The sequence below is a fragment of the Anabrus simplex genome, chromosome 1 (assembly GCF_040414725.1).
Source record: "Anabrus simplex isolate iqAnaSimp1 chromosome 1, ASM4041472v1, whole genome shotgun sequence".
In the NCBI taxonomy this organism is placed as follows: Eukaryota; Metazoa; Arthropoda; class Insecta; order Orthoptera; family Tettigoniidae; genus Anabrus; species Anabrus simplex.
In genome coordinates, this window is record NC_090265.1 from 42,338,398 (window position 1) to 42,359,541 (window position 21,144).

At 39.4% G+C, this 21,144-nt stretch overlaps 1 protein-coding gene across 1 annotated transcript in view; it reads right to left on the reverse strand.

Annotated features, from left to right (window-relative positions):
• LOC136860734 (uncharacterized) overlaps nucleotides 1-17,659 on the reverse strand; it is a 333,859-nt gene extending 316,200 nt beyond the window's left edge. Inside the window, exon 1 of the mRNA XM_067138775.2 lies at nucleotides 16,460-17,659. Coding sequence (XP_066994876.1) covers nucleotides 16,460-17,659 — 1,200 coding nt within the window. The remainder of the gene's footprint in view (nucleotides 1-16,459) is intronic.
• Nucleotides 17,660-21,144: the final 3,485 nt, after the last annotated feature.

The window sequence follows — 21,144 nt, forward strand, 5'->3', positions numbered from 1 at the left end:
GGCCCTGTACTCCCTAATATTTTGCTACTGTTTATAACTGCAGTATATTTTGGAAGAGATCATTTTTGACTTCTGTAGTACACTAATGCACTTTCCGGCGATTTTGACTCCACTATTTTTCCGTGTAAGTGAAACTTACCTCCAGTTCCTTGATCAAACTTTTAGGAGAGAGGGACGGAATTTGGAGAAGACCAGTTTGCAAGGCAAAGTCGAAGGCAGTAGACCACGTGGTAGAACAGCAAGTAGATGATAAGATCAAGCGAAGAAGATCACTGACCTGCTTCTTTAGATTATGTTAAGAAGAGCTTCAGACCGCTCTACCGGGCGAGTTGGCCGTGCGGTTAGGGGCGCACAGCTGTGAGCTTGCATCCGGGAGATAGTGGGTTCTAACCCCCACTGTCGGCAGTCCTGAAGATGGTTTTCCATGGTTTCCCATTTTCACATCAGGCAAAATGCTGGAGCTGTACCTTAATTAAGGCCACGGGCGCTTCCTTCCCACTCCTAGGCCTTTCCTATTCTGTCGTCACCATAAGACTTATCTATGTTGGTGAGACGTAAAACAAATTCTAAAACACGAGAAAAAACACAAAATAACAGACCACTCTGGCTGGAGATGTCTCGTCAGGGATGCAATATTAGACTGATAAAACCATGCAGTCGAACATTCAGCAGAACGACTAATCGTCGATAAAAACCACATTTTAGCTTAGAACTTTGGACGATAAGGTTGTGGAATTTAAGTTTCAATAGGTGCGAAAAAGTCTTGATGAGATATGTGCTGCGGGTCAGTATTTATCCCACAAAATGATCACATAGCTGTTTTCGCAGGCGCAACGACGTAATGATGTTTGAAAAAGTGTGATGATTTCTTAACGCTGACAGAAATGGGAGAACGGAAAGTGAACGGCTGTATAGGCACAATTCATGAACAGTTAAAGAGTTAGTTGGAATGGGCAGCAGAGCTTTCACTAAACACAAAACTCGCTCGTAGGACCGTTAAAGACGACTGTAACGGTAACCGGAAAGCACAAGTGAGCTGTGGAGAAATAAAAAGAAGCATTATTTGGTGTCCGTTATTGCGATGACAGATCTGACACGAGGAAAGCAAAAGTGGCTTCGTCACTTAAAGTCTCCACCTAGTAATGTTACTACATCGAATATGACCATTTTAACACGAAACAAAAATTGAAACGCCTCCACTTTTAATGAGAAGGTGTCAGCGCTGTGAAGGAATACGCCGTATTCCCTTTGATTATCTCCACTCATTAGAGTGTGCCTTCTGATTTTAATGTAAAAACATTTGTTAGCAAACAAAGTAATGGTCCCCATGTTACGAAAAACGTAAAATTAAGCAATTTCCTCAATTGTGCCGAAAGTTAGAGGGCTAAAGGGCCCGGATAGGTTACAAATTACGAGTTTCGAATAGCTCTATCAAACTAAAAAACAAATTTCGAAAATCACTTCCGGCCAAAATTCATTTTCAGAAAAACAGCCTAAAATCGCTTGTTTCTTAACTCGTTTTCTTTTTTATTCAAATTCTAACCGAATTAGCTTATGGAGAGCATCAACAAGTAGAAAAACCTGTTTTATGGCCCTCCAGGGAAGGATCTGAGGAAGAGACTAGTACAGCTCTATAAGGTGCTGAAACATGGACACTGAGGAAAGAAGAACAGGGAAGAAGAGAGACATTTTGGATGTGGATTTGGAGAACAGAAGGGGTGAGCTAGGAATCTAGAGTAACGAACGCGGAAGTACTAAAACGAGTGAGAAAAGAGAGAAGCATGCTAGATGTGATTCGAAAAAGAAAAGAAAAGTGAATATTACGAAATCTAGGACAAGATTCTTTATTACGAGTGGCGATGGAAGGGATGGTAAACGGGAAATGAGGAAGGGAAAGGAGGAGATACCAGAAAGGAGAAGGAAGGGACCTACTCATTGTCTGAATGGTCAGCGCTGAGACCTTTGTTTCAGGGAGTCCCGGGTTCGATTAATATTAAGTTATTATTATTGAGTTAATTTTCAAAAGATATCCAGCTCTTCCATCTGGCAGAATCACCTGTTGTTTTTTCTGATGAATACAGTACTTTTGTATCTTTCACTTGGCATAGACCAGAGCAAAATGTACCTTCCACTGAATTTTCAGTCGCGTCTGATTAATTCTTCTGACTCAGGGGCTGGGTGTTTGCATTTGTCCCAACACTTTCCTCTTGATATTCAGACAACACACTACTCTACCAACCATCACAGAAACAGTCAGTAATAATCACATCCATCCATATAGGGTTGGCGTCAGGAAGGGTTTTTTTATGTACATACCGTTTTTGTAGTCTAGGCCAAGAATGTTTGTGGAGAATCTTTCTCCCATTTGCTCTAACTTTGCGAGCGCACATTCTTCCCTCTAACTGGAAAGACATTTGAAAGATATTCCCAATTTTAATCTATGGAATAATAATAATAATAATAATAATAATAATAATAATAATAATAATAATAATAATAATATTTGTGATTGTTGTACGTCGCAACGGCTAAGACAAGTCTTAAGGTGACGACGGGATAGGACAGAGTTAGAACCGGGAAAGAAGAGATCGTTACCTTGATTAAAATTAGAAAACACGGACAGTCATCTTCGGAACTGTCGCTTGTGAGATTCGAACCCAAATATAATCTCACAGCTACGTGACCGAACTCGCACAAAAGGAGCTTGGCTTGGCAGGTGTTTTCTGAAAGATAAAGATACAAAGGGTGCTGTTCGCTGAGAACAATAACCTGTGACTGAGTCGTATGTGCGGCTGGAGGCGAAGTGTTCCCTCAGGCGAGGTTATTCTTGTTACAAGGGCGTTATTCATTTAGAAACTGACATTCCTCTATTTCTTCATAGCGTAAAAACGAGCTACATCTTCTTGTTCATGGTAACTTTCCCACGAGGAGTGGACAGCCCCGGCTGAGAACAAGAGAAACAAATAATTCTCGGACAATTTTGTTTGAAGAGCGTGTAATCATGTTGTCTCGTCATATGTGATTGCGTGCGTTCTAGCGAGGACACGGTGGGGACACGCAACTTATGGTGGCGGTGTCTCAAGTACAGTGGCGTAATTTCTGAAGCACTATGGCGTGTTTCTGTGGTGGTTGGTAGTGTAGTGTCTTGTATGTAGACGAAGAGAATTGTATTAACACCAAAACAAATATCTATCCCCTGGGTTAGGGGATACTATATACTATCTTCTTCTTGTTGAGGCGCCTTCTCCTAGCGGAGGTTGGCGGTCCACATGGAAAGCATCTTCTGAAGTGCAGCTGTGCCATCTTCGGATGTCCTTCAGCCATGAATTCTTCCTCCTGCCAACAGGCCTTTTCCCCTGTATTTTACCTTCAATGATGAGTTGTAATAGCTGGTACTTCTCGCCTCTCATAATGTGCCCTAGATATTGGGTTTTTCTTTTTTTAACAGTAAGTAATCGTTCTTTTTGTTTCTTCATGCGATGAAGGACTTCGTCATTTGAAAATTTCAGCACCCATGGTATTCGGAGTAGGCGGCGATATAGATACATTTCAAAAGCATCAATTCTTTTTTCTAGATTTTGGTCCAGCTTTCACATCCAAAGAGAAAAATGGAGAATACATAGCACCGAATCATTCGCATTCTTAATTGCACACTTAGGTCTGATTTTGTAAATAGCTGTTTCATGCTAAAAAATTGCCTCCTGGCCTGTTCTATTCTAGATTTTATCTCTCTCTTGGAATCACATTCCTCATCTAGCACAGTACCCAAGTATTTGAAGGAGGATACTTGTTCAATCTTACTGCCGTTTATTGACAGGGTTGCTGGAATTTTTCTTTTAGAGAAGACTACAACTTTGGTCTTGGAAGCGTTGACAAACAGGCCAAACTCTTCACTGCGCTGGACTAATTTGTCTATCATGCGTTGGAGCACAGGTAATTCATTTGCTATGAGAACAGTATCATCTGCGTACCTGATATTGTTAATTTCCTGTCCATTTATAACTATCCCGCTGTTTTCCTCCAACAACACCTCCTTAAATATTGCCTCAGAATAAATGTTGAATAAGAGAGTTTTCTTTGTTGAAAATAATTGTGTACGCCTCTGTGGTACACTGACAATTCAGCCAGACTGACATTGTACAATACATAGGATTGCACCTTTTGGAAAGTCAAAAGTGGGCGCACTTCCCTCTGCCTAAAGTTTCAAATGAAAAAGCCAAAGTTGAATACATTATCCTAACCTTTAAAAACTGTAAAAGCTTGAATATATTTGTACTTTAAAATTTAATTTGGATGATTTTACCTTAAAAAAATTAAACAGTCGCAACAATAAATCTTGATCGCTGATATTAGGGAGAAAACACAGGGAAGCACCAGCCTATCTGAGCATAATTTAACCAAAGAAACCTCCAAATCACAGATATTTTTGCACGACATACTTTATATATACAAACATTGCTGACACTCACTAAGAACTTCTTTCGCACATTTTGTAAGCCATTGGGACAATCTGACGTTTCGCCATATAAGTTGTCCTGAGTGTAATTCAGGACGCTGAGTTTGTTTTGAAAATTCAGTGTATCCCAACTAAGTCAGGACAGGTGGCAACCCTGAAAGTAAAGGGTTATGGTAGTACAATTCAGCATATTCATAGTCCAACAAAGAAACGCAGGAAACGTAGACACTGAAGCCTTCTATGTGACAATGTTTCATAATCAGAAATTTCACTTACTGCCAGTCGAAATTGATCACAAATATATTTATCTGTTTCATGATCTACATATCGTTTTCATAGTTTTCCATGTTGAAAATAATTGTGTACGCCTCTGTGGTTTAGTGTTTAGTGTGATTATCTGCCGCCCCCGGAGGCCCGGGTTCTATTTTCGGCTCTGCCACGAAATTTGAAAAGTGTTTTTTCGTGGTTCCCACTTCTCCTCCAGGCAAATGCCGGGATGGCAACTAACTTAAGGCCACGGCCGCTTAATTCCATCTTCCTTGCATACTGTCCCTTCCAATCTGGTCCTCGTCCCCTGTTTTATCCCCCGACCCAGTCTCAAGCTCTAGGACACTGCCCTTGAGGCGGTATAGATGGGATCCCTCGCTGAGTCAGAGGGAAAAACCAAGCCTGGAGGGTAAACAGATTAAGAAAACAAACAAGAAAGAAAGAAAGAAAGAAAGAAAGAAAGAAAGAAAGAAAGAAAGAAAGAAAGAAAGAAAGAAATATAAAAATAATTATTCACAAAATAAATCGTAGTGAAAATAGCTTCAACAGAACAGAAAAATTAACGGAGTTTTGGATACTTATTTTTGGACAATGATTTGAAAATAACACCTGTAAAGTCTTTACATCTAGCAACCATAGTAACATCACAATGCGACTCTGTAAGCTCAATTTGGATATCTATCCTCACCATACACCACTATCAGCACGAAGTCGACTGCTGAGGAGAGAGGGCATTGGTGTTGGAAGGGTTGAGAAGCAGGAGAAACGTAAAGCGGGTCAAAATGTAATCATGAATTACATTTCCACTACGGTTGTCTTAGATATTGTACTCAATTTTTCCGGAAGTAATTAGTCCAAAAAAGTATCTTTCGCAATATAAACTATGTCTTTAATTCTGACGACGACAAAAAGCACTTCCTAACACATAAATTACTCTCATACAACAGGCCAGCTACGAAAGAAAGACGCACTTCTCAATGATAACAATGGAACTCTTGGCTTTGTCATTAGAATGTCACACGTTGCAGAGAGTGGGAACGTTATTACATCTCGCTTTTTCTAATGAGATTTAACGTAGCATCAAGCTTTGGACACGTGGAATAAATTCAAACACAGCAGTGCACTGTGCTACATGCATCAGTTTCATAGAGTGCAATTTGTAAGAATTATAGTAGTGGTAATATCTGCTGTACCAGATCCGCTTTCCCTACGCATTTAATATTAAATTAAATACCAAGTAAGTATATGTTAATGAAGAGATCAATTTACTCGAGTTTAAACAAGTGACGATAATAATATTAGCCTATTATTACCATTGTATTTTTGAACTATAATTCGTAGCTCGATTGAGTTAGCTATTCGAACAGGTCAGTTTAGGATATACCGTAGGTCTTATAACGATGGTGTAATTAAGTTTTAATTTCCAGAAAAAATCTTCTGATGGAGGAATTCCTTCCTCCATGCACTTCGTTTATTTCCAAAGAGTAGTTACTCCGTCTTGCTGGTAAGTCATCCAGAGTCCTAAGCCTCATAAACCGCAAGAAAGCAACCTATTTTGGTCATATCTTTCGAAATGATAAATACAGTCTCATTCTTGCCTACAAATCTGAGCTCCTGTCCGGACCTTAGTTATCTGGACCCTCAATTATCCAGAAGTTAAGAGCCTTTTTTCTTTACTACGTCGATACGTTACGTAAGCTTAGAGGAGGGCCTCTCAAACGCCCAAAATCTCACGCGTGCAAATCGAGGCGCAAGAGCTCCGTGCACTGTGCATCGGTTCCACTCGGCTCGGCTCGGACCAACGCTTCGTCTCTGGGCTACTCGGCTAAGCCCGGCTCAACTGGGCTCGGATTTGGAGCGCTACGAAGCAAGTGAGGAAGAGGGAGACAGGGGGAGCGAGCGAGACAGGCGTGGTGAAAGAGAGAGACAGCGCTATTGCTCCAAATCGAGAAGTGGGGGTCTGCACTCTGGGCAACCAAGCGAAGTCGTCTTTTGCACCGTGCACAGTTCTGCACCAGGCGCATGCACCCTGAGAGGCCCTGGCTTAGAGGCTTTATAATTGTTCGTAAATGTTTCATATACTGTACTGTACCTATTGTTTGTTTTATTGAATTTGATTATCCGTATTTTTGCTTATTTGGACGACCCCTGGTACCAACTACTTCAGATAGTCGAGTTCCTACTGTAGCAAAATGTTGTTAATACAGTATATCTTCAGCTTAAGTTACATTGACCTATTTGCGTGTAATTTGGACTGATCGAGTGTGTGGATTATGGACCGTCAACAATATTTTCCTGTTGAATTTCTATCACATTTCACTAGATTTTGTAAATAGTTTACAACTTAGATTTTCTTTTACTCTCGCAGGAATTCATACCTTAAGATATACAGTCTGTTCAGGACCAAAATATTTGTGTACAAAGTAATTTTTCTGTGTGTTTTGTACGAAAGATGAAATTTGGAATGTGAAGGAAAATTAGTGCCAATTTGGAGCTATACTTTCCTTAGATTTTTACTGTGTATGGTAGATAAAAGTGGTCTAGAAAGGCGATAATTGCGACCGAGATCATTCGTCAGACTGGTCACGCAACACTTCGTAATCTGCAGGACTGAGCAGCGATCCCTTCGTAGGCTATGACCACCAGGGTTGAAGCGCGATGGAGTTTAGTTTGGTTTATGGTAGATGAAGGTAAGTATTTATGCACCTGAGTTACGCGTAAACAAAGATCAGTTGGGAAATGAGTATTTGTGGATGGTATATTTTCCTAGAAAACGATCATGAATATATCTGTTCCTGTGACAAATGTGGGAAGTGACATGTAGGACTATAGACACTGCGGTGTTCATGTATTATCAAAATAAATTAATGTTTTAAACGTGTTTGAATGTACAGGTCGAAATTACACTACTTTCCGGTCCAAGGTACACGACATCAGTCCAAATTGCAAACTCATTTTGCAATTAAAGTTACATTTAAACAATTACTGAAAATTAAGTTTGATTTATTCTACCTAAATGTCCAACATAAGCAATGAACTATCTCATAAAAAGTGTAGTAATTTCATAAATGTCAGTGGCGTTTCCGAGCGGAGTGGCCCTACTAAGACTATGGAGCCAAGCTCCGCATTCGGGAGACGGGTGGGTTCGAACCCCACTATCGAGTGTCCTGATTATGGTTTTCTATGCTTTTCAATTTCCACTTTCAGGAAAATCCCGCGTCAGATCCTATTCACAGACCACAGCCGATTCCTTATATCTCCTTACCTAATTTGATTTACCATCATTTCATCAGCTCCTCATCTGAGGTTGGTGTTAGGAAGGGCACCAGCCGCTTGAAACATGCCATATAATTTCACCTCACCTCATTCCCGCACCTGCATCAGAAAACGGGAGATAGTGGCTTCGAACACCACCGGCAGCCCAGAAGATGGTTTTCCTTGGATTCCCATTTTCACACCAGGCAAATGCTGGGGATGTACCTTAATTAAGGCCACGCCCGCTTCCTTCTCATTCCTAGGACTTTCCTGTCCCATCGTTGCTATTAGACTTAACTGTGTCGTTGCGACGTAAAGAAAAAAAGAAATAAAGAAAGAAAATCAGAATAAGGGGTACATAAATGATACTCAAGGGTGTTATAAAAAATCCCATGGCGCAATAGTCCCGAAGGGGCGTTGGCCTACCAATCGACCGCTGCTCATCCTGAAGGCCTGCAGATTCGAGGTATCGTGTGGTCAGCACGACCAATCTTCTCGGCCGTTATTCTTGGCTTTCTAGACCAGGGCCGCCATCTCACCGTCAGATAGCCCCTCAATCGAGATAACGTAGGCTTAGTGGACCTCAAACCAGCCCTCAGATCCAGGTAAAAGTCCACAGTTCTAGCCCTTCCAGCACGCAGGTCAATGTTCAAAGCACCCTAAGGATATGAGCTACGAATTTTAGGTAAATAAAGTACGATATCCTTTATTTATTCCTAAAAATTACAGTACTTTTCTTAATCATCGTTATCCGTTTGATTAGATTAGCAGTTTGCCTTTTTCTACCACTACGGGCGTTTATGTGAGTCAATGCATTGTTTTACTTAAACACCACTACGGGCGTTAATGTGAGTCAATGCATTGTTTTACTTAAACACCACTACGGGCGTTAATGTGAGTCAATGCATTGTTTCACTTAAACACCACTACGGGCGTTAATGTGAGTCAATGCATTGTTTCACTTAAACACCACTACGGGCGTTAATGTGAGTCAATGCATTGTTTTACTTAAACACCACTATGGGCGTTAATGTGAGTCAATGCATTGTTTCACTTAAACACCACTACGGGCGTTTATGTGAGTCAATGCATTGTTTCACTTAAACACCACTACGGGCGTTAATGTGAGTCAATGCATTGTTTCACTTAAACACCACTACGGGCGTTAATGTGAGTCAATGCATTGTTTAACTTAAACACCACTACGGGCGTTAATGTGAGTCAATGCATTGTTTCACTTAAACACCACTACGAGCGCTAATGTGAGTTGATGCAGAGTTTCACTTAAGCCCTCATAACAACATTCGGTGCGGACATTTTTCAAAAAATAAAAAGAAGAATGAGGGCATTGAGAGAAGGAACACATCACAGAAAGAATTATGTAAGTTGGTTAGGATTTGAATAAAAAAGAAAACGAGTAAAGGAAGACACGATTTTAGGCTCTTTTTTCAGAATTACATCTAGACCGGAATTGATTTTCAAAATTTGTTGTTTTAGTTTGATAGAGCTATCCAAGGCTCACAATTTTAAATATTTTCCGGTCCTTTAGCCCCTCAACTTTCGGCACAATTGGTAAAATTGCTTAATTTAACATTTTTCGAAGTATGCGGGCGCCTACTTTGTCTGCTAAAAAATGTTTCCAACATTAAAATCCCTGACCTGGACGGGAATCGAGCCCAGGACCTCTGGGTAAGACAGCAGGCACGCTACCCCTGCAGCACGGGGCCGGTACAGTGGTGGTATGCCCGTTCGAAAATAAGTGTCCTAAATTAAATGTTATCCCCCACCTCGATTACCCCGTGCGTATTGAATATTGGAAATAGTACCACTGCTTTTAATATATAACTTATTTCATCATCATCATCATCTGTTTACCCCCCAGGTTCGGTTTTTCTCTCGGACTCAGCGAGGGACCCCACCTCTACCGCCTCAAGGGCAGTGTCCTGGAGCTTCAGACTCTAGGTCGGGGATACAACTGGGGAGAATGACCAGTACCTCGCCCAGGCGGCCTCACCTGCTATGCTGAACAGGGGCCTTGCGGGGGATGGGGAAGATTGGAAGGGATAGACAAGGAAGAGGGAAGGAAGCGGCCGTGGTCTTAAGTTAGGTACCATCCCGGCATTTTCCTGGAGAAGTGGGAAACCACGGAAAACCACTTCCAGGATGGCTGAGGTGGGAATCGAACCTACCTCTACTCAGTTGACCTCCCGAGGCTGAGTGGACCCCGTTCCAGCCCTCGTACCACTTTTCAAATTTCGTGGCAGAGCCGGGAATCGAACCCGGACCTCCGGGGGTGGCATTAATACATATTTACTTAGTATAATCCCTGCGCAGTCAGTCAGTTTCACGAGTCATTGATCTACACCTGTAGTATCATTTATATTACACAACCAGCCGCAGTGCAGGTCTAATGAACATGCTGAGTAACACTTTTATTACATAGCATTGAGAAAAGGCTCTTAGTCGTGCGTCTAATACAATACATGGACGCCTGGGTCTAGTGATAGTGGTTCTCGAGAAAGCATAAGAAACTCTTAATATGTGGGGACGTGATAGCGTAATAGCATTAACAGTGTCTTCGTACCAAGGCGACCGCGGTTCAAATCCCGACCAACACATGTGGATTTTTTGAAATGGAAGTCACTTTTCTATGGTAGTTGTTCTACTCGTGTCGTCTTCACGCAGAAGGCTGCGGACCATTAAGGAGTATATTTTTCCTATGTTATGTTTCCCGTATCAGAACTATCGTATTCTGAATGACGGACTAGTGTCCGATGTTCCACGTACAGGATTTCAATGTAGGAAAGCGTTTCTTGTTTAAAAGTAGAAAATACAACTGTATGAAGATAAAGTTCGAATTCAAAAAGAAAAATTAGGGCAAATATTTATTTATAGGAAGAAGAATAAAACGCTTCTGTATGTAATCGTGATTCCACATAAAACTGCAAATCCCGTGGCTATACTCGCGCAAGGAAGCAAGTTTGATTCCTTTCTTCTTTAAAATAGCGTAAAATTTCCCTTAGGGTAAATCATAAATGTATGAAACTCAAATTGATAGCAATTAACTTATTTGAATCTAACGAGTCAAATTTAGCACATATTTTGGATTCAGGTCAAATGGACTGTATCGCGATTGACCTATCTAAGGCATTTGCTAGGGTAGTTCATGGGAAACTACTGGCAAAACTGAGTGCAATGGGACTAGAAAAAAGAGTTACTGAATGGGTGGCTATATTTCTAGAAAATAGATCTCAAAGAATTAGAGTAGGCGAAGCTTTATCTGACCCTGTAATAATTAGGAGGGGAATTCCTCAAGGCAGTATTATTCGACCTAATTGTTTTCTTATATATGTATGCTATGAGTAAAGAAGTGGAATCAGAGATAAGACCTTTTGCAGATGATGTCATTCTGTATATAGTAATAAATGTTACAAGATTGTGAGAAACTGAAAACTGACCTGGATACTGTTGTGAAATGGACAGTTGGCAATGGTATGATAATAAACGGAGTTTAAAAGTCAGGTTGTGAGTTTCACAAATAGGAAAAATCCTCTCAGTTTTAATTACTGCGTTGATGGGGTGAAAGGTCCTTTTGGGGATCACTGTAAGTACCTAGATGTTAATATAAGGAAATATCTTCCTTCGGGTAATTACATAAATGGGATTGTAAATAAAGGGTACAGATCTCTGCACATGGTTATGAGAATATTTAGGGGTTGTAGTAAGGAATAAAGGAGAGGGCATATAATTCTGTGGTAAGACCCCAACTAGAGTATGGTTCCAGTGTATGGGAACCTCACCAGGATTACTTGATTCAAGAACTGGAAAGAATCTAAAGAAAAGCAGGTCGATTTGTTCTGGGTGATGTTGCAAAGTTTGGGCTGGAAAGACTTGGGAGAAAGAAGACGAGGTGCTCGACCGATTGGTATGTTCCGGGCTGTCAGCGGAGAGATAGCGTAGAATGACATCAGTAGACGAATATGTTTGAGTGGTGTCTTTAAAACTAGGAACTATCACAATATGAAGACAAAGTTGGAATTCAAGAGGACAAATTAGGGCAAATATTCGTTTATAGGAAGGGAAGTTAGGGATTGGAATAACATACCAAGGGAGATGTTCAATGATTTTAGAAATTCTTCGCAATCATTTAAGAAAAGGCTACGGCGACTGCCCTAAGTGGAGATCAGTAATGATTGATTGACTGATTGATTAATTGATTGATTGATTGAAACAGCTGTATGAAATCTGGATCGGCAAGTGTAGGATGTAGTGAATCGAAAGGAGGAAACTGTCTCAGGGCCTAGGAAATTACCACTAATGACATAATCACTTCTCTAGACTATGATGAGATGAGGCCTGTGTAATAATGATGATGCTTGTTGTTTTAAGGGGCCTAACATCGAAGGTCATCGGCCCCCTGTGTAATAAAAGAGACTTCTATATGTCTCTCAATCATGGCCATTCATCAATACTTCACATCACAGTTTGCACAGTTGCTAGGTAATATCGTTGCACACATCTTCTATCGCTAATTTCGTGAGGCTAATTTTCAGAGTCCCACCCATAAGACATATTTACGTCAAAAAGACATAACTTCTCATAGGTGTAATTGTACATATTAGTAGATCTTCTGTCGGACATCTGCTGTATATCGCGAATTATCTGTATTGAGGTTCAATTCTACGACATTAGGAGCAGAAGGCAAGCACCTAACGAACAGCGCTATTCAGTTGGCTGACAAGAGAGGGACCTGATATTTTATCGCAAAGATTCCGTTCATTCGGCAATGACATACTCTTTTATGAATTTCAGAATAAATTGCAGGTAATTATTACGTGTCTTGTGGTTATTATTCCCAGGTTCGAACACTTACTGTCACATAAATTATGTATAACGTCCTCCTACTTAGGTTTGCCAATATCCTAAATTATATATTCAAATTTGTACCAAAGGATGTAAGGTTAAATATATGTTGAACACAACGGGGAACATGTCTTTAAAATTGAGCACATTAATTTATACCATGTATAAATAATTAAAGAAATAACGAAAGAAAGAAAAAAATATTTCGGTGTTGTGTCTTTAGATTCATAAATTGAATATTGGAGTATTAAGTGACGATTCTTATATTCATTCAGTGAACAGCAAAAACCAAAATACATTCCGTGTTTCGTTCTTATTAGATATTTTAATTTCAGTTCTATAATCTTTACTATCGCAAATAATCATCATTATCGAATTCCCCACCCGAAGTTTTATTTTCTCCTTTTATTCAATTTTGGTTCTGCAACAAGTAAGATGGTAGTCACGTTATACCCAGATTTGTTTGTGCGATTTTCCTCACATTTGTATAGTTGGGTTTTATTTATCAGCTCAATGCAAGCAAACATTTTTTCAAATGTTTACTATCTTTTGAGGTTTTGGACAATCAAAGAAATTGATACTGTGATCTGTCATGTCACGTCATGCAATGTCATGTCGGTCATATATGTACAATTTACTTATATGTATATGACTTGGATAATGTTAAACTGTTCTTCAGTAACCGTTATTGTTAATAAACAAAATAAGTAGTTATTGTGACGTGAAACATATTGCGGTTAACACAATACTGAATATACAGTATTATATTAATGAGATTCTCACTAGGACATCATTTTCAACTTTAAAGAAAATGTAATATACAAATTATATCATATTTTGTATTTATGTATCGATCATATTTAGGTTGAATGATATGTCACGTATGTAGCGGTACGTCGAAACAGTTTGAAGTAATGTTCCCAACCGATGACGTCGTGAGTACCAACTTAGTACATCAATAATTAACTTTATCTCAATACAAGTAAGCTATAGAAAAAAGATTAATAATAATAATAATAATAATAATAATAATAATAATAATAATAATAATAATAATAATAATAATAATAATAATAATAATAATAATAATAATAATAATAATGGAAAACGAAAATTCCCTGTCTGTTTCCAGTCTTTCGACCTGTTGAGGTATGGAATGAATGAAGCCCCTATCTAGCGGTCGAGGATAGGAATTGTGCCGGCTGCCGAAGACCAACACACTCCTCTCGGGCAATGATTAGTGACTGGCAGATGAAATGAAATGATATTGGATAGTGTTGCTGGAATTAAATATGACAGGGAAAATCGGAGTACCCGGAGAAAATCCTGTCCCGCCTCCATTTCGGCTTTGTCTAGCACAAGTCTCACATGGAGTGACTGGGATTTGAACCACGGAACCCAGCGGTGAGAGGCGTGTGCGGTCCCGCCTGAGCTACGGAGACTCTTAATAATAATAATAATAATAATAATAATAATAATAATAATAATAATAATAATAATAATAATAATAATAATAATAATAATAATAATAATAATTCACGCAAATATCTTTAGAAGTAACATGTACAAAAATTCATTTTATATATATTACAAGTTGTTTAACGTCGCACCGACACTGATAGGTCTTATGGCGACGATTCATTTGATATAAAGGTCTTCATTTTCGTTCAAATGAGTTGAGATTATCTTGCTTGAATTCACAATTTGATGATTGTTACCCAGGTACTTGATGGTACCTTGACTACAATTATTTAATTCCTATGTTGCTTTTTGTGTCATATACTCCACTTAATACCGCCGGATATGGTTTTAAGGAAGCGACAAGGAATATACAGAACGTCTCGAAAATTTCTAGACGTCATATTGGTCTTTCTGCAGTCCATTTGTTGCTATTTTTTTGGTAGATGCAGTATCTTTGAATCTGTCTTTTATCACAGGCCAGAGAAAACTATAGTATCCACTGAAGTCTGAGGCATAATTATGGCTGTGAGAGTAAAAACGCTGCTGAGGTATTGGTGGAGCAGATTAATAGCATTCAGGCCACGACAAATGCGTTTGGATGTTGTGAAATTTGCCAATAACAAGGGCCAGTGGTGCTGCAATACCACCTTCTGGTTCAGTGAGGAAAGCAATGGCAAACTATTTTGCTCCTCATCTCACTTGGTACGCCTTATTATAGAGTCAACATCGCTTTTTGAGATTTCGTACAACTGTGTAAACGTCAGTGATCACGGAGGTGCTATCTGATGAATTAATCAGCCTCCTGGTTGATAGGCAATAAGTAGGACTCCTTGTAACGAATAATTTTATTTGTAAAATATAGGCCTAAGTGATTTGTTTACTGAACCTGAATCGATAATTTTATTCCTTCTAAAAGTTCAACAGCAAATAGATTCATAGATGCCGGGCTGAGTGGCTCAGACGGTTGACGCACTGGCCTTCTGGCCCCAACTTGGCAGGTTCGATCCTGGCTCAGTCCGGTGGTATTTGAAGGTGCTCAAATACGTCAGCGTCGTGTCGGTAGATTGGTAGATTTACTGGCACGTAAAAGAACTCCTGCGGGATAAAATTCCGGCACCTCGGCATCTCCGAAAACCGTAAAAAAAGTGGTTAGTGACATAAAGCAAATAGCATTATTATTAGATTCATAGATAGAAGGGGAGAGTGTTTTAGAGTCACAGTAGGCCTACATTTTGGAACAGATTAGGCTAACTTCATTCACAGGAAGTTATACATCAGCTCGTTTCTTTGTCCTTAGTTTACACGTGCGTGCTCCTAACTGCTCATACGTTGTATAGTGTGATTACGGCTGAAAAAATGCTTAGAAGTTACGAGATAACTATTCTTTTTAGAAGTATTGCAAAATTTGCATCATTAACCTTCCCACATAAGGAAGGAAGATTTTCAAATTTAACTTTCCAGGCCGTTTAAACATTATAGAAACTCAGTAAGAATCATCTTCAACAATACGTATATTATTAGTAAACTGAACTCAGAGGTAAGGCAACACATAATGAAGGTCTTTTCCAAGCCTTCATGTATGAATAGAACCATGTTTCATGAAAGAGGAAAATAAAAATTTACTAATTCTTAAAAAAAGGCACGGTGTTCGATATGGAGAATATCTAACGTATATGTGTATCAGATTCACTAGAAAAATTTAGTTGAAGAATAACATCAAACAGTCCCACATTCTACTTAAAAAAACAGTTCATGAAAGCACTGGCGTACCAAGGGGGCGGAGATATTGCCGGGATTAACCTCACCCTTGATCATACTTTCCTTTTATTAAATTGAAACATAAAACAGTATGTAATAAATATTATTAATTGAATCTCTTTATTACTTTCTCTTTCAAAGTGACACCTTCGACCAGAAATAATAACAGCCTAATAATGATGGTAGTAATAATAATAATTATGATAATGTTAAATATTGAGTTTCAGCATTCTAAACGCACATATATTTGAATGGTGAAATATAAACGCTAAGAAGAAGAAAATTTAAACAGCAGTCAATTGCATTAGAATGTCCAGTTTAAAAAATGAAAATTGATGAAATTTTGCGTACGCCACGGGGTGAAAATAAGTGTAAAATTATTTGAGTCTTGTACAGTACCTGTTCGCAGCCATGGGAGAATCGCATCAGCACCGGGGCGACCACAGCATTAGGATCCACATCCTTCATCTCCTTACGAAGCTGCGTGAACTGGAAGAGCACATCCTTGTCGTATTCTATGCGGCGCTGCAGGATGCCTAGCAGAATGTCCAGCGAATGATTACCGAGGGTCGGCTCCACTACATTCAGCAAAGTCTTGTTTTTTATGAGACGCTCTTGGATATCAGGCTGACGAAGTGATAACTGGCGCTGATGTGAAGCTTGAACCGGCGCTGGTCCTCGAGAAACTCCTCCTGAGTTCTGACCCGACAAAGAGAGGTCCTCAAGCTTCTGAAGTGCACCCTTGTACGTCTCAACTACCCTCTCGAACTCCATTTTGAGAGCATCATGGAGGTTCATAAGGGTCTCGTCTGTGGTTCCCACGAGGCCATGCTGACCCAGACCTTCAATGGCCTTATCGAGTGTTCGACGTCGCTGTTGTAGAATCTTCTTCAATTTTGGATCAGAGAGAACGATTACTTTCAGTAACTTCTTGCAACTGCAGATGAAGGGTCCACAAAGCTCCCAAGATTTATCAACTGTCTTATCGATCTCATCTTGTGTTGAGAAGAATTTGACCATCTGCATGATGACTCCTTCAGGTCTTAGCAGCTTCATGCTGAAGTTAAGACCATCAGACAGAAATACCTTTGCATACAATGCTTCGAGTATTGACAAGCTGTGTGGCATGGATTCGACAAACAGATCAATGGGCAGATCGTTCAAAATAACCTTGAATGTGCCATGGCTAAGGCGATTAATGAAGTTCGCCGCCTCTCTGTATTGAAAGTTCTCGTACAGTAGAATAATTCTCTTAACAGCAAAGCGTGGACTTACATCTGCTATCGTCATGGAGCTGATCCTGTTGTCCAGCTCTTCATCCCCAGTGTAAGGAAAACCATTGACCCATCTCGAACTTCGCCATTGCATTTTCTGAACGTTATTGCGTTTGGTGGTCCGTTCGGGCTTAATGCGTTCTCCACGCTCAAGCACGGAGAATCCAGTCGCCTTGCTGTTGTATGTGTTCCATGTAGAAGTCCTGGAGCCAGCCGGTGTGGAGTCCACCAGCGGTGGGGGTGGTAACATAAGCATATTATTGTGTGATCGGCGCATCATCTGCTGAGATTGAGGTTCGTAATATTTATCCAACCTGTTCATCATCTCTGAGATAGAATTTTGACTGTTATTTTTAGAATGTTTTGATCCCTCTAGCGTTGGACGTTTATTCGCGCAACTATTTTTTCCCTTCTCTAGAGCACAATATGAAACTATTGTTTCAGTAAAGTCAATAAATATTTTATGAAAGTCTCGATAAGGAAGATAAATTAATCACGAACTGAGATTTTTATCCTGAACCAAAATTTTGATTCCTTGAAAGTTATTACTACTGTTTGTACTCAGTGACTGAGTTCAGAATCGTTTATCGCACTTGACCTACTGCAGAACTCACGACATTGTTCTCCATTAAAATATTGCGATAATCCTCCAGGTCAGAATTCATGATAAACTACTCAATTTTTCAAATGACCCTCGGCTTAGCAGTCAGTATACATAGTAATCTATGACACACACGGCAAATAAGTTCACAATTCATCAGCACTTCACAGCGATCGTTATCCTTTGTTCTGAGAAGAATAGACCAGTTCAAAATAATGTTATTTTTGTGGAATACGGAACTTTAGTAACTATCAAGAATATATTGTCAATGTCAAATAGGATTTAAATTATAAGTTTCTATTTATTACCAGTTGCACGAGTTTGATTATATGCTTGACTTTTTTGTCCACGGTTTGCAGAATACATGAGTTTCTTACTTATTCGAATAATATATTTGCCTTCACCTCCAGTTACTATTTAAATGTTTATAAAGTTATATTTTCCAATACCAGCATAAAAGATTACGAATAAATATCTCAATAAATATGTTAGTGAAAACAAAGTTAATATGAATAATATTAAATGTCTGAATTGTATCGAATTCGAAAATATTTGCAAGTGAAATACAGCTCCGCGTCTACCCAAGCGTTGAAGTCACTAGAATATCAACGCAAGTCTTGTTGTAACACCGTGCAGGTGAAGCACATATACGTTTAATCACTGATAAAGGAATTAACAATCTCTGAATCAACATTCGCACTCTTGAAGCAGGAGTCCACTTTCACAATATGCACTTGACACTCGCCGCACGGCCACCCACATGCGACTGGTAATGGTAGCGAGCACTTTGAACAGGTTGCTGTTCGCTGGAGCACAGGTTTCAACACACTGCACTGCTCACAGAAGATTCCTTCCTGCTGGTGGTAAGGAAAGGGAGGGGGCCTCAAGTTGTCTCCTCTCCCACATGTAAGCTGTGCCGGATAGGAAGAGACCAATCAGAGAGCGGGGTTCATTGAACCTGTCAGGGAGGGCCAATGACTGAGCGCCTTACGTAAGCCCTGGTGCTCCGTTACATCCACGTGGTTTGCAGCAAGTTTATCTTTATTATGGGGTTGACTTTCATACAACATTTCTTTTCTAATTTCTCGCTCTACCTCACTATCACTGTGGAATGTCCTCAAATATTCTCCCTCTCTCCATGCACTTGATAAATATTCAAACTTCAAGAAGCTGCTGGCTGATGCGGAACTAAACAGCTTGGTATTTCAATCTCGACCACCAACAAACACTTTCTTCTTCTATCACCAATTACCTCAGCTTTAACCAATTAAAGTCTAAATTATGATTAGTATGGATACAAAGATGAACATATTTTTATTTTTTGGCAGATAATGTTCTTGGTCCAAGTGATTTGTCCATCATAGAATCAACTCTTCAATTTATTTTCAAGTTTATCTTTGTCTTGTTTATTTATTTATTTATTTATTTATTTATTTATTTATTTATTTATTTATTTATTTATTTATTTATTTCCATGGCATGACTCAGGCTATGAAGTCTGCTATTCTGTCAGACCTTGTCTTATAATGTACATGCAGTTCACAATGTATTACACATATTACGCACACAAACACACACACGATAACTTAACTGTACAGATGGTTGTAAAAAATTAACGGAGAGGAAAAAGAAACGTATCTAAAATAATCCAAAATAAATAAAATTGTCCTAATACATTAAAAAAATTAGTACAACTTACTGACACACGGAATTAAATAACAAAACAAGAGAGCAGAATTCATGTATTTACACTCAACTTAATCCGTCCAAGTACCCCTGCCAAAATTTCTTTTTAAATACCGGTTCAGATAGGGTGTCCCTTAGGTCATTGGGCAACGAATTCCATTAAGATCTAACACTAGTTCTTAATTTGAACTGTATCAATACGGATCTATATAATGAAGTTCGTAAATTGTAACGAATTCCATGTTCGAATTGTACTGACAACAAAAGATTTATTTCAGAGTGTGGATCTGTGATTTGGCATTTTGAGGGTTACGTTAGCTGCAGCTCTGGTCGGGATGTTATGAATGGTTGAGAGCAACGGGAAAGAAATGGAATGCGGGAGTTATATGATGACATTTGCGAATGTTCATTATTAAGCGGACATAAGCATTCTAAGCTCTCTGAAGTGTATTAGAGAGGTCGCCATTTAGTTTGCCTTACACGACGTTACAGTAGTCCAACTGAGGCATTACTAGCTGTTGAAACAACAGCTTTATGACCTTGAAAGGAAACAAATCTTCCAAGACCGAGGGATTCGTCACACTGACCATGCATCACATCGTAATCTGCAGGCTTTCGGGATGAGCAGTGGTCTCTTGGTAAATCAAGGCCCACTGTGGCTGTAGCGCCACAGTGTTTGTTTTGTTTAATCTTTTGGGAGGGAAGACTGCAATAGGAGAGGCTCTCCTAATGATCTGTCCATTTCAGTGCCAACATAGGTTCCGTTTAATGGCCATAGCTAATATACAAGTGGGAATCCCCTTATTAAATCATCTTATTTAAAAGAGTATGTCTACTTTCAGAACATGGATATTCATCTAAACACCACATTTATTTTATTTGTGAAGTATATATTCAACCGATAATTCTAAAGCGAAAGCTATGAAGTATACCTGGACACAACTGAATTTGAACTAGTGGAACGAAGTCTGAAAGATGTTTTTTTTTCTGTTGGATCGCCAGCCCGGAGGTTGCATAGATCCTCAAGTAGCTCCACCGACGATTTTACTAATAGTGGGAAACCGTAACAACTGATGGTGCCACCAAATTAAGGCGCACTATGCGAGATGAGGAGTGAGGTAGTTTGCCGTTGTGCCAGAAAATTCTATTGCAGCATGAGTAACACGTTTCATAACACTAGTTGCACTCCGAATGCCAGTATTGAGCACCACCGATACCTTACCATACTTTTACAGCCTTAAATGAGACAGAACTCGAGTAGAAGCTACATTTTACTCTGGCCTATATCAATATGGCAAGAGCCAGATGAAAAAATACTGCATTCATCCATCACGCAGCATGGAAGATTTGTTGTTACAAAGACAACGATCTGTTAATGAGTTCTCGATGGATAAAGGACAAAATAACGTTCTAATTATTATAAACTAAACACATTTATGTACCAGAAAACACGGCAGTACATAAGACTCGGGAATACATGGACGAAAAAGGAAATTAAAAAAATCAAATCGAATACAAACGAG